We start from the raw sequence: 14,164 nt of genomic DNA, 5'->3' as shown, positions 1-14,164 counted from the left end.
ATATATATATATTTTATATATATATGACTATATTCCAGTTACATACAAATCTGAATATTAAATACACCGTATTAAACCAAGGAAAACTTCACAAACACAGAATCTGACCCTGCAATCCTCATTGCAAGAGTAATCCATGACTTCAAAAGGACAGCTTGAGGAGGAAAGGATTATCCTTGTTAGTTTGTTCACAGGGTCAGATCAGTTGTTACTTTAAAAACTTGTATAATGTTTGCTTGTCGGTTTGGGTCTCCTGCAATCATTTACTCAAGTTAGGTGATTTTAAAAAAAAAAATTTGGAACAAGTATTTTCAAGTTCATCTTGAATGAAGATTATTAAGTATTCTCACACAGAAAAAGTAGCAAAATACAGTACAAACCTATTAACAGGAAAGTTGAATTTAAAAGAAACTTTGCTTATTATATTTATGATACAAATACTGATAAATGGGCAATATCAGCAAAGAACATCATGAAGATTTTTTGCATTGGCTACTGCAGACTTTGACACAGATACTGTACAATGTAGACATTTAGACAAGGTGAAATGAGACAAATATTGCACTACATTACCTGTGCTAGTTTGAGATGAAAGACAAAAGTTACAAGGTCAAACCATTTATATTTAGTGGTTGTGGCACTCCTTTCATTCATTTGTAAAAAAATTAACAGAAGAACAAGTCATAGACAAGTCTCCCGGTCAACACCTTTCCCTGAGTCAGCTTTCTTCTCTTTTCTGATTTCAGCACTAGGAAAAGAAGGGAAAAAAAAAGTTACAGCAGCACTATCACATACATTAATGATCTACCTGAAAACCAACACTGCACTGATACTTTAATTTTCATGCTGCATAGCACAAACTGGGAAGCAAGTGAAAGCTTCTGTGCCGAACGGTGCAGAAGACATCAGCCAGCGTTTTAGTGACGAGTAGGTAGAGAACTGACGATGTACAGACAGACAAGTCAGCCAGCATGCAAGCAAAGATAGCCACCTGGTTTTTGGGGGGTGGGCGGGGGTGCATATACAGCTGTTAATTGATTAAATAGTGGCAGTGGTACAGCTCTCAGACAATACTGGCATTTGCTTAAACGGCACCAACCGGAGGTCACTGTGTGTGTTTCTTGTCTTTGAACTGTATGCTGTTCCTCGCTGTACGTTTGGGAGGAATGTTCCCGAACTACAGCAGCACAAGCCAATTTCCAGCTTTAATATTTGGCTTTCAGTCTTGACTGGGGAGAGCAGGAGGCGGCTGCGGCAGTAGGGAGTGACAATATTCCCCATTTGGCGCTTAATACATACTTCCTCACGTATGCATTGTAAGGAAATAACGGGGTTTTGTATAAAAGCCTGAACGGTCATACAAAAGCCGTATCACTAAGAACTCTGAAGCAGAGTTCAAATTTGGATTCTGCTTTTTTCCAGTTAAAACGCTGCTGATTTGCTTACAGACAGCAATATATGTGCAGAGCAGATGATTTTTTGTGGAGGGCCCTAATTTACAACAGCATAAATAAATACAAAGTCATGTTCTTGCAATGAGTTTCAGTCACACTACAAAAATGCAAAGAGGCTTCCACAACACAGGCAAATCAAGCCTTCAACAAAGAGTGGCAGGGTTCTAAAAAAAAAAGATGGTTCTGAGAACAAACCTGTAGCAAGCACATAACCTACCAGGTTTCATGGGAATAATTCTTTAACTAGAATGAATGAGAAATAGGCCGAGTTACACAAGGCTTAAAGAAAGCAAGATCAATTCTCAAATTCTTAAGGTGATTCATGCACAATTTTACAATCCTCTTGACATTTTTCTTCACATAAAAATTGCTTTAAGTATACAATTCAGTTCAGCCAAAGCTTACTTCTATGCCTATGGCAGCTTCCAGAGGTGTTAATGGAAATAGCTAAAGAATACCAACTTCTGCCACTTCAACTGCCAAATCTGTCACCTTCTGTAGAACAGTGATAGAATTGGGTATGTTACACTTCCTGCACACAAAGGCTATGCAAACAAATTCCTGGGGGGTGAATTTAAAGTGCAGCAGTACAGGAGGCAGAGAGTTACCTGTGCTTAGTAAAAGCAAACACTGAGGATGTGGTGTTTGCCTTACAGTGTATAATATTCCCACGTTTTAGGTGCCTCTGTGAAAGTCTTCCTTCTATTTAGTATTCACATCTTTGAGCATCTCCTGCAGATATGGGCTTTAATGCCTTGAGAAATTTGGGGGGGAGAAAAAAAAAAAAGGGACAAGTCCAGTCTTTTATCAGTAAAACACATAACTGCTGGATCCGTAAGGGACTTGGAGCTCTCTTCCTCCCTACCAAGGGAGCAGTTAAGCCTGAGAGGAAGGTTTGGGATGCAGGATTTGCATATCTTCAGGGCTGTGTTTCAGATCAGTGCCTCAGTGTTCAGTTCAACCAAGACAGGCTCAAAAGCAGACCTCTAGGTCTGTAGCAATTTTAATAATGAAAAATTAGGGTTGGAAAATGGTGATGCTTAGGTGCCTGTATGGTTTGGCAACAGCTGACTAAGTAAATCTCATTTAAAGTCCCCTCCTTAGACACTTAAATACTGTTACGAGTCAGGGGTCTAAGAACTGTCACACACTGTACTACCTCACAGAGCCAGGGGCAGGGCAGAGCTTATGACAGATACTATCCACGCCTCAGGCTGAGAAGCTGTATAAACCCTTCCTGCTTAAAACCTTTCTTTGGAGATGAGCTTAGTTGAGAATTGGCCAGTCTTTCATTGGCCGTCAACTCAGTCTTCGATTAGTACGAAGAACTTCCAGATTTTGTGTATTCCAGATATAACCCTACATCATTAACCGAGCAGGGCCTTACATAAGAGGCCTTACATGGAATCGGAGTATGGTATCATAATTTAATTACCCCATTTAATAATATTTTGGTTTGTAAGTATAAGAAAGTAGACATGACAACAGGATAAGGAGTACTAAACACCTGTGTAGTTGAACTTCAAAAGGTATCAGTAAAATCAATTTCAAAACAAAGTGATTTTTTCCCCTATGGTAAGATACACTTTGCTGAAGGGAACTGTGTTATGTGGTACTGGTGATCTTGACCATTTGCAAACATTATCCTTAGGACTGCCACCATTACAGGCTTGCTTACAGCTCAGTAGCCACCTAGCACTGAATTACATCTTCATTATACATGCATTTAGGAGTAGAATGGTTCTTTAGCTCTAACAGATCTAAGATCGATGTTGTCTATGGTTTTGCTTATCAGAAAGCAAGCCTTCCAAGTTTAAAGTTCTTTGATTCTACCTCTGCCTGGTAATCTGAGACAAGATAGAGCACACGAAAAAGCAGGATTTCAGATCCTTTAAGAGGTTGCTCCTTTACAACAGGACACTCATACCCGTAAAACCTCTGATCCCTTAATTCCTTTTGACCTGAGTCTTTGCTTTCATGAGCAGATACAAGGAGAGATTAGAAATGAGTTCACTAGAAAATGAATTTCTATTTTACTTCAGTGCAAAGGCCAAATAATCTTTTACAATGTTGTCTGAGCCACAGTCCATGTGGCTGCTCTTTGCTCAAACGATCTTTGAATATTTCAGGTAAAAACAGTACATGTTTAGCTAATCTGCTGTACAATCAAAGAAACACCCACCAGAAAAATTACAACTACTTTGTATTCTGTGGCTCTACCATGTGGGTTTCTTCTCTTTCTCCAGGCTTTCACTGCCTGGACAGCGGGGGCACATAAGGGAAGAAAACCCTACTGTACATCCTCCTCCCATGCCCCACACTGATTTCCCTGTGACAGGGTGGAAGGGAAATTAGGACACTGCTGTTTGAACTGACACTGAAATAGCATCACTGGTCACATCAGTGGGGTGCTCCATGGCAGTCTGAAATTAAGACTCCCTGGTCATCAGCTACTCATCTGGTTTGTCCTGTTTGGGGAAAGGGACGACGCTGAAAGGCAGCATGCCATCTTGGGGTGACAAAAAAATCTATTTCACTACGAATTTTTTTCTCTCACTGCAGACAATGACCAGCTGTTTCAACCATGGAGCTTGTTTTGAAAACTAGATTTGGAACTGGGCAGAATTTTATATTTTAAAAATGTAGAATTAATGGGAAAAAACCCTAGAAATAAATTCAATATTTAAATACACTACATATACAGTTTCTATTTTTAATACAAAATAAATTTCAGATTTTAATATTAAGGGCTTTGATGAAGACATTTTACATTCTTTTTTGAAATTTCTTTCTATTCTGTCTCCCCAAAAATTACACAAAGTCAAGTTATTTGAGTTCCCAGGTGACACCACTTTGTATTGGAAGATGCAACAAAGGAAAAGCTTGGGGGACAGGCTCTTACCTTTGGGGAATCAGCTTCTAGAGTGATTAGGAAGGGGAGCTTATGTCAAAAATGTGATATAAAACAATTAAGTAGAAAATAGTTAAATTTAGAAGTTACGGAAACAGAGGAAAAATCTCTTTTACAGTCACACTGTGCTTGTATTTCATAAGGGAATAAGAAAATAATAACTCTGTAGCACAGATAAAACATCATCTCTTCATTTTACACTTGTCTGGACTAAGTAGTATTTAACTGTTTTGAGTACAAGTGAAGTAGACAGAAAAGTGAAAGGAAGCGGTTCAATCTTAAAGTGGTTTTCACTCCAAATATTAGCAGATTGCTGGGCTCTTCATACAGATATTTCCAGGGCAGTGATGAGCACTCCTTTTCAAGAGGAAAGAACAAAAGCAAGCAGAACAAACCCAACAGCTGTTGTGCAATAATCCAGGTGTAGGTTGGTGGTTCATTACACAAGCATCAGACATGCTCAACCTCATTTTCCACTGTGGCATGCAAGTATTCCGGATTTTTTTTCTTTGATAAATGTACATAGTGAAGTTGCATTTTGAGCTCAGAGTATCATGACTGGACATAAATAACAGGAAACCTCAAGAAATGGAACTGCAAGATGCTAGAAATCTTTCTAGTGCCTAGGCAAAATATTCTATATTGGTTTGATGTCAATATATAATGTAGTAAAAAAATTAAAACCTTTTAGAAGGAAAGCTTGACTCCTTATCTTTTGCATTCTCCGAGGATATCAACAATGTCTTCCACACAGCGGTTTTTGCCATTTCATCAGAAATGTTTATCACAGATGGGTCATCTCTAGGCAAGAATAAAAGCAAATACACAATGAAACAATGAGCAATTAGTCTTTGTTACTTACTAACTCTACAAAAGTCCACAAAAACTGATTGTGATGACAGTAAGTGCAAAGTAAATTAAGAAATCATGTTAAATTTCAAAAATCCTGAACAGTGACTTAAGTATTCTCTTAAAACGTCCCGGCTTAGCATTTTCCTCCTCCAACAGCAACTGCTCACAGTAACATCAACAAAATATAGTTTCACTTCCAACTAACAGAGAAAAACCAAGGAACTGTGACATTAAATATTGCCCAAGATCTCCCAGCATGTCAAGTGGCATAGTTGGATTAAACAAGACTCATAAGAATTCCTAACAGTCCTCAGAGTACTTAGCTCTGAAACTCCACCTGCTTGTAAAACAATTTTAAAAGCAATCAAAAACCTCAACAAAGTCTAAAAGTTAAGAGAGATAATAAAAATGTCCCAATTAAGCAAGCTAATCAATAGCTTTAAGCAGCACTTTGTAGCCATTATGCCCTTAGCTTTACCTGGACTGCTCCAAAGAAAAATTAAGTCTGAAATGTTCTAAGGGCCTGAATGTGTTTTATTCCTGACTTCATGGTTTACACTGTGCCTGACATTCAGTAAGCCCTCAGTAAACTTGTTTTCAGAGTGGTTATCAACCAGTGTCTTGACTCTTCTTTTTAGCTGGTGGATTCTTACCCTTACAGTACAGAAAGTCAGGTATTGTCCAGACAACCCTACCTAAGCAAACACACTATTGATCAGTGCAGATCACACCTCAAGATCATTCAGCTAAGTGTTGCTAATACAAAATAGAACAAAAGATACGGACAAAAGAAGGAAAAAGCAGACCATTTGAAGTGTGATGCATCGAAAATAAGAAATAGGCTGGGATTTTTCAGAGAGACAGTTAGTTAGTTGCCTTAGAGACAACAGGGTGACTCCGTGTTAAAGGGTAAGAGAGGAGGCCACTCTGAGGCAGTGTTGCTATGAACACGCATTAATGCAGAGGTTACTGTCACCAGATAGTTCACATCTTCATAAAAAACTTTCTGAAAACTGAACGTGAGCATAAGCCCTTATGGGCTGGCCACATGTATTATTATCTGTATCTGTAACAGGTTTTCATGCTTTTTAAGTTGTGTCAGCCCTGCATGATGCCTCATCTACCCTGGACAGCTCTTGATTTGCTTCTGATCTCATTCAGATAGGATCTTAACTAGAATGTTTCAAAATGTAATACTGTAAGAACCTACTTTTTCTGGGGTGTGTTCAAACCTGCTGGCCTCGGGGTGAGGGGTTTTACCTGCTCTACATCTTCCCTTCACACTGTGCATGTCAGAAGCTGAGGTTCATTATGAATGGCCTGATCCTGCAGAACTGCCCAAGGGAAAACTTCATCTAGTGTGTCCTTCCTTCTAGGGACTGTCAGATCGTGTGGGAAGACTAGAAAAGACTGAGCTTGTCCAATGCTGCAGTACAGTTCACCTATGTGTACTCTACTACCAAACAAACATCCTCCTGACATTCAGTAAGCATTAAGAGTAAATACTGCGGCATGTTTATTTCATTTGTTTAATTGCAACTCACCTAAGAGAGGAAAGGTATATTTTACCTGTAATGTCCTTCTAGTGGTAACTGAACAGTCCCTTCCTCTTCCATTGCTAACATACTTTGCTCTTCCTAGAAGGAAGGAATTTAGACGTGAGACAGGATATGATGATGTGAGAAGTGAAATTTGTAGACTTCAATCATTTTTCCCTTTGTATTTATTTGAAGTTCTTAAAGCAAGATACTTTTCAGCTCTTAATTTAAGTATTTGACATTTACAACCCTGTATTTTCACTTAATGCTATTTTTCAATGCCAAATAGAGGAGAGACTTTTGTAACAATAAAGAGAAAAATTAGTAACAGAGTGAGCAACTGTATGGTGAATTTTAAATATCATGCCAAACAGGATACATACTTTGCAACGTTAACATGCAAAAATTAGGGAAGCCAAATTAAAGTTTGCACACACAGTTTTAATACTGATAAAGTTTTTTTGTAATGAAAGGTAGTGAAACAAGACATCAAAATTAGTTTTCACTTGAACAGGGGGAAAAAACTTCTGTGAGTAACAGGAAGTGAAAAGAACTAGGAGACCTATCTACCAAAAATATTTTTGACAAATATTTACAAATTTAGAAAATATATCTTAGGGGGAGGGAACAAAAAAAACCGAATACCCCCCAAGCACCATGTCCTGCCTGCAAGAGCAAAGGAAAACAAGCCCCTGTCAAATGTCAGCTCAAGACTCCGTGGGAGGATTCTCAAGGCTGACACCCCTGTTAGGTCAGGAAAACCACAGGCAAGAAGTTAATGTGTCTTCACCGGAATGGAACCATCAAATCCTGCCCTGAACTGTTGCACTGTGTGTGTATGAACGCATCAGACACCCAGAGACCGCCACCTCTTTCTTCCCTTGTTTAGATGGCTTTGTAACAGTTTACCCTGGTTCCTGTTTGAAAGTGTGAGTTGGCTCTCCCAGAAAGAATTTTCTGGCAGATGGCAGGTCACCCAACCCCCCACATGCACCACACACACTGATAAGCTGGTATTAGCTGGAAGAGGCAGTTCAATTTTCCAAAATAGTACAAATTACGTCCTCTATGCACAGAAATTTTTCTTCAATGTTTTGCTATTACAACTATTTTAAAACTCACAACATCTTTCTCCAAAAGGGAGAAGTCCCTTTGTTCATTCCTGTCTCAGAAAGACTTAATTGATTTAACATCAAAGTGGCTTCCAAAGGAGGTCTGTGAGAGGAAGGCATATATAATATCCACTATAAATGTACAAAGCCTTGGAAAAACATGGCCTAAAAATATAAAAACAACTTAAGTGATGAAATTAGGATCCAATCAAATAAGTTTCAGATCCTGTCAACTGTATTTCTGAATATTCTTGTGGGTAGAATACTTCTATTTTTGAAAGCCGTGTGATAGCAACTCTCCAATTAATTCCTGCGGCTACATGTCAGAAGTTTTATTACCAGTTAATTTTGTCATTTCCAGGCTTCACAGCTTCATAAGTTTTTGACAGTTGAACAGTTTTAATAATAGCTCCAAATATTTAGAAATGCCAAAATATGTAAAAATAACCTCTCAAAATAGACAGTGAATGAAATAAAGTAACACCAGTAGATTTTCCCAGTTTTGTTTTCTGATGCCATCCTATCAAGCAAGGGAAGGAAAGTGACATATAACCAAAACATAAGGATAATAAAGCATTCATTCCAATAACCAGACCCACAAGGAGAATGCTACCTTGGTTACTTTTGGTTACTCTGAATTAGGGTGACAACAGATAACTCTGATGAAACAACTCTCAGTCTGCTTCGATTCAAGGGGGAAAACAATGACTCAACGTATTTTAATTTCAGCCTCGCAGTTTTACAGAAACATACTAAATAGTAAATAATCATCATGATCTTTATCACCTAGGTAGAACCTTTTCCCCAAAGTGGATTCTATGAAAGTATGTTGAATGTGTCAAAGAAAGGAAAGTTACAGTCCTCCAGGTTACAGATAAAGCAGTGAGTTGTCAAAGGTCACAGAAGAATCCTAAAAGGCACAGAAATCTAGTTTTCATAGTTACATCTTCAAATTATTAGCTCATGTCCTATTTCTGCAAATAGACTTACCAGTGGGAATCACATCTCAGGGCATCCCCCAGGATAAACAACTGATTTATCCATTCATGTCTAGTTTTTGCAGTACCCTTGTACCACCAAAAAGTTATGTCTCACGGGTCCCGGGCTTTTGCAGAGGCCTTCAGAGCTCAGAAGTCACATGCACAACTATCCCCAGAGCACTCCTGCCTAGAAGTGATCACAGCCTGCCAAGACCACGTGGCATTGTCTACACCTTCGCCGCCCGCTGCCTCACACCATGCCACCGTTCAAAGTGCTGGTGCCGGAAACACGACTCTACCATTTAAAATAACCTGGCACCGACATATTCTACCTCCTGCTCCTACAGTCAGTGTCTCTCCATCAAGACTCAGCCCTCATTTGTTTGGGCCCAGTAGTGATCGCTCACAGCTGACATTGTCCCTGGTATCAGCCACCTGATCAAAGGACAAGACTTCTGTCCCTCACACATAATGTTACTTTATATTCCCACAGTTTTAAAGGATATTCAAACAAGCAGCAGCTCGGTGAAAATGCTATCGAGTAGATGCAAAACTGGTTAGAAATCTGTAATTGTGAAGATACGTGTTTCACTGTAGAAATATGGGAACGTTCTGAGTGGAAATGTGTGCAAACCTGTCCTGTATCAGGTTTATAAGAAACGATTCGAAATGCATGTTCTCTGAAAGGAGACGAGGACTCCAGATGTGAAACAGTCAACTGGGTGGTAGTGCCGCAGGCGGTAACTAGAAGTCTGAGGATTTGGTGAACAGGATTAAGCACTGTCACTGACCTTTCATTAGAAAATAGAAGTAAATTGTTTCTGCAGTAGCTGGAAAAATGCTGGTCCAGCATGTAGTAGGGATACTGCGTAGTTGTGACACTGCTGAGCGGGGAGGGCTCAGGGTGGTGGCGTGTGAGCTGTGTATGGCTCAGGTGCAGATAGGACTTGCCACGCCCCTTGCGTTCTGCAGTGCTCTCCTCCGCATCTCTAGCGGGGACAAGAGCAGTCCCAACGCAGCAGCAAATTGCCCCAAGCATCCGAGAGCTTTCCTACAGACACAGTCCATCCCTGCACACGGATGCAACCAGGAGCAATCCCAGGAATGCTGTAGATGCGTTACATGACATTATGGCAGCATAAGGATCTACATCAAATAGACATAAGCCTACTAGATATGTAACCTTAAAAGGTAAAATATGAAAATACCACAGTTTGTATGCTGTTAACAAATCTGCCTGTTGCATGGAATATGCCTTAATTACAGAATTTTCGAGTCTGAGGGAGAAATTCATAAAGTGCTACACACCAAAAAAACTGAAACAATGACCCACCTCTTTCTCAGCATCTTCCAGTTTCTTTTTCTTGCTCTCCGGCATCAAATCATCTAACCAGCTAAGCTCCCGCTTGGTGAAGAAGAAATCCATGAGTTTTCGGACAAACACCAATGCTAGGACCTGTGATGTTGTTAATTCAAAGCATTAGGAAATTAACCAAGTCAAACTGACAAACATGCCTGTAGAGGAATACTTTCAAAACTGCCCACAGTTTACAGCCAGCATTTTATCCTTCAATTTGGACAGGCCAACAGCCGGTCTTCCTTTGTTCGGATGAGGCCTGGCTGGAAGCATTTAACGATCACTGAGGTCAGTTGGTAACTTTTCCATTAGTGAAATATCAGAGAGAAATCACTTCAGCAGCACAATGGATTATTCTTTTATTTCCAGCAAGACACAGAACTATCAGTAAAGTTCCTCAGTGCAATGAACAATCTTCGTTAATGAGTGAATGTTCTTTCTGTAAAATGATTAAGCACCACTCCTTAAATAAAAAAAAATCAAATACATTTTGTTGAGTTTTTTTTTTAAGAGAAGAATTTTCCCTCAGAGAACACACAGTTGGGCTATCCACATGTATAAACAGACTGCAACCTAGACTCAAACTAGAAAGTTACACGTAGAATTTTTCCTTACTTAATGCAGCATGAATTGTCCTCAAACACTGAATCAAAGCAATATTGCCATTACCTATGCACAAGGAATTTTTTTCTTCAATAATAATTAACCACAAGAGAAAAGGTATTTTTAGCAGAAATAAAAAGTATTTCATACCATCATAGGAAAGACAATAGCAGCTCTTGAAACCTTTATAATCCACAGAAGCACAAGACAGCTCAGCTGAATTACAGTGAAGAGATGGACCTTTCTAAGAGGAACATGCCTCAGATAAATAAAATCTGGCTGATGCTTTGCAGGCATCCAGAATAACTTTATCCTGTCAAAAAGCTGAAAGAGAAATTTTTAAAAGTTTGCATTAAAATGAATTGTAGGATCATGCCGACATTCACACACTGCCTAAGAGATCCTGAATATCTTAAGAATCTGGCTTGTTACTCTAAAGGCAAAAACTGCGCAGAATATCAGGAGCACAGAAAAAGCCTCCCTCAGTTACAGCTGTGAGCCGTGGATCGATATTGGTCCAACAGAAGGTAAGGGACTCATCTCTCTGGTAAAGCCACCAGAGTAACAATGAGCAAAGTTATTATTTAAGCAAAGTTTAATTATTTAGTCATACTTCTTAAGTTCCTCCCAATTTTAATACACGTGTCTCCCTAGGTATTTCTATTGCAGATGTGCAGAGATACTGGGTTTCACTGAATACATTCTGTATAGTGATACTCCAGAAAACATCCTGCTCGTAACAGCACAGTAGGTTACACACAAAAAAACCCAGTTACTTTAAAACAGTACTGCTAAGTACTGTTCAAGTCAAGAACTCCAAGTTAGGCAAAGCAAAGATGACGTGAATCAACTGTGAATGGAAGCTGTTGGGCACACGCACTATTACACTGCCCTTCCAAGACATTCTGAACTTCTGACTTTTAACAGCCGAGCTCTGCTTCCTTCAGCACACAAAAGCACTGATCATGGAAGGATCTTTTCCATCTTTTATCTCCTGTGGATAAAACTCCCTCATCTGAGTTCACTTCACCATACACTTTATCCCAGGGTGTTTTCACTACTGCAGTTTCTTCACAAAACCAGGAACAAAAACCCAAAAAGCCAGCCAGAAAGGCAACTGCCATGCCGTTAAGGAATGCACATGAGAGGTTCGTGTTTTTCAGACCTGTTTGGCTCCATACTGACCCGAGATTCTGTGTCAGTTGCCATGGCAGAGTGATGATGGTGATATCACCATTTCTCCTTGCAGGGATGAGCCATGCTATATTCAGAGAGTCTTCAGGAATTCAAGTTTCAGGAATTTTTACTGAGCATGTACAAACTGCATGTTTTAAAGGCTTATAATTTGGCCAGATATGAGCAGATTTCTTTTTCACAGAAACAGCAAAAAGCACATCCTCCCACAAAAGCCATCTTATCAAATCTCAATTCCTTGTCCCAGTATGGGGGAGGGAGAAACGGAGAGGATGCTATCACTTTTCCAAGTAAAGATAGGCAGATTTTAGCATGCCTTAAAAACACTCCTCAATACTGTACCTTCTCATACCCTTGTTCTGAGAAAGAGTTGAACCGTATTAAGTTGAAATTATCTAAACCTAAGTAAAGCCAAACTTCACTTTGAATATCAACCCAAATGGTTAGAAGCCAGGCAAAGTTATAAAAGAAGAGTCTCTAAATAGAAAACACCAGTCAAAAAACAAGGTAAGTTGCCAGCTTTGCCTAGAGAGAGGTTAAAAAAAAGCAAGACATTTTTAACTCACGATCAAAAATTTAAATATAATGAAACAAACAATCAGGCATTTGCAGTGTTGTTTGGATTTGACAACCTTTTGCACAGAATAATTCATGGTTTTGTCATATGACTGTTCTTTCCCAGCTGTCTTAGAAGGTGTATCAATACCTCAACTTTCAACAGCAAACAAAGGCACAGTTGAAAATTTGAGTGTTTGTCAGGTGGGCGAAAAGATTTGACACCGTGCCAGTGCCATTTAACGCTGCAGCCAACCAGGAGAAACGGAACACAGGACACCATTCCCAACCCTATCCCGAATGCTGAAGTGCCTGCCTGCTGCCAGGCCCTCCTCCTTAAGGCCACTGCAGGAATGCTGCCCTTTCACTAGACTTGCCCTTTGTCCCTGAGGCCAGAAATTAAGTAGCATGGGACTTGCAGCAGTTCCACTTCCCTGCCTGGGGCATTTATTTGCACAGGAAATACCTTCACACCTGTGTTAGTTTTAGAGAAAGTTAGCCAAACACCTCATATAGGCAAGGTTCAAGAGTAAGCCTACCCCTACAAAGGTGCAAACACGGAAGCCGAAAAGGCAGCAGGCAAACAAATGAACAGGGAGGCAGGGGAGAGGGAAGAGATCCTGACAATTGCTAGTTGGTTTTTAGGCTTAGCCAAAATTCCCTTGATAACAAGGGAGAACAGAAAAATCAGCACCTAAAAAATAAAAAATTGGAGCACATTACCTAAAGGGAATACGCTATTCAGAGAGAATCCATTTTCCTTACTAAGTGAGTCACTTTCAAGAATTTAAGGTTGGCAACATTCCTTTAAGATTATACACAAAAAATAATAAAATAATAAGAGTAGCTACATGTTTTGTAGAAAGCATCATCAGTAACATACTCGATAAATCCATTTTACCTGAATTCCCTTTAGAGATGAAGCACCCATGTAAAGAAATACTCCGTAAAGTACTGGCATAGGAATAAACTGCACAACAAGCAGAGAAAGGGAAGAGCATATTAAATACCATTTAGCAATTTTAAATGCTTCTAGAAAGACATTCTAAACAGTTGAAATTCAAAGTGCCATATGCCTGCATTAATCAGACAAGTTGTAAATTCAGAGTCACTCAATTACAAATTAATAATGTTTCTCGAGTACAAAGCAAAAGAAGAATCTGGCTCTGTAGTTTTATTTCCTGTCACAGCCATTTATTACACTGTACTTTTTTGTATAGTTCTGTTAATTTTATCAATATTGAATAAAGTGGTTGATACATACTTGAATTCTTTACTTAAAGGACCACTCAGCACAGCATCTGAATAGTAAAGCTATAATCCTTCGAAAATTTTCTAATACTTCCTACTGCTAAAGGAAATGTTCTGTGCTGTAAACATTTAAAAATGGGTGAATGATTTTTATGAAATGATTCTGTAAAAGACTATCTTTAATATTCAGGCTCTCACTGTACAGTGTGTAGGTAAAGGCCTATTTCCATAAATAAGTATCTGTTTTAAAGACTAAATACACAAAACACATTCCGTGTGTTTTCAAAGTGAAGGATTTATGAAATACTTCATAAAATACTCCTAGGAAATACAAGTTCTGAAGGCTTATTGCCTTCA

General features: G+C 39.1%; 1 protein-coding gene across 1 annotated transcript in view; it reads right to left on the bottom strand.

Moving 5' to 3' along the window:
• Positions 1 to 681: 681 nt before the first annotated feature.
• Positions 682 to 14,164, bottom strand: part of SLC4A10 (solute carrier family 4, sodium bicarbonate transporter, member 10) — a gene marked incomplete at its 5' end in the record, with an annotated part of 80,610 nt that continues 67,127 nt past the window's right edge. The window contains 6 exons of the mRNA XM_010153115.1: positions 682 to 748; positions 5,050 to 5,166; positions 6,787 to 6,854; positions 10,181 to 10,303; positions 10,958 to 11,131; positions 13,458 to 13,526. Of these exons, the coding sequence (XP_010151417.1) occupies positions 682 to 748; positions 5,050 to 5,166; positions 6,787 to 6,854; positions 10,181 to 10,303; positions 10,958 to 11,131; positions 13,458 to 13,526 (618 nt within the window). The remainder of the gene's footprint in view (positions 749 to 5,049; positions 5,167 to 6,786; positions 6,855 to 10,180; positions 10,304 to 10,957; positions 11,132 to 13,457; positions 13,527 to 14,164) is intronic.

The sequence above is a fragment of the Eurypyga helias genome, unplaced genomic scaffold (genome assembly GCF_000690775.1).
Source record: "Eurypyga helias isolate BGI_N326 unplaced genomic scaffold, ASM69077v1 scaffold12286, whole genome shotgun sequence".
NCBI classification, from domain to species: Eukaryota; Metazoa; Chordata; class Aves; order Eurypygiformes; family Eurypygidae; genus Eurypyga; species Eurypyga helias.
This window is presented reverse-complemented; position numbering and strand designations above follow the sequence as displayed.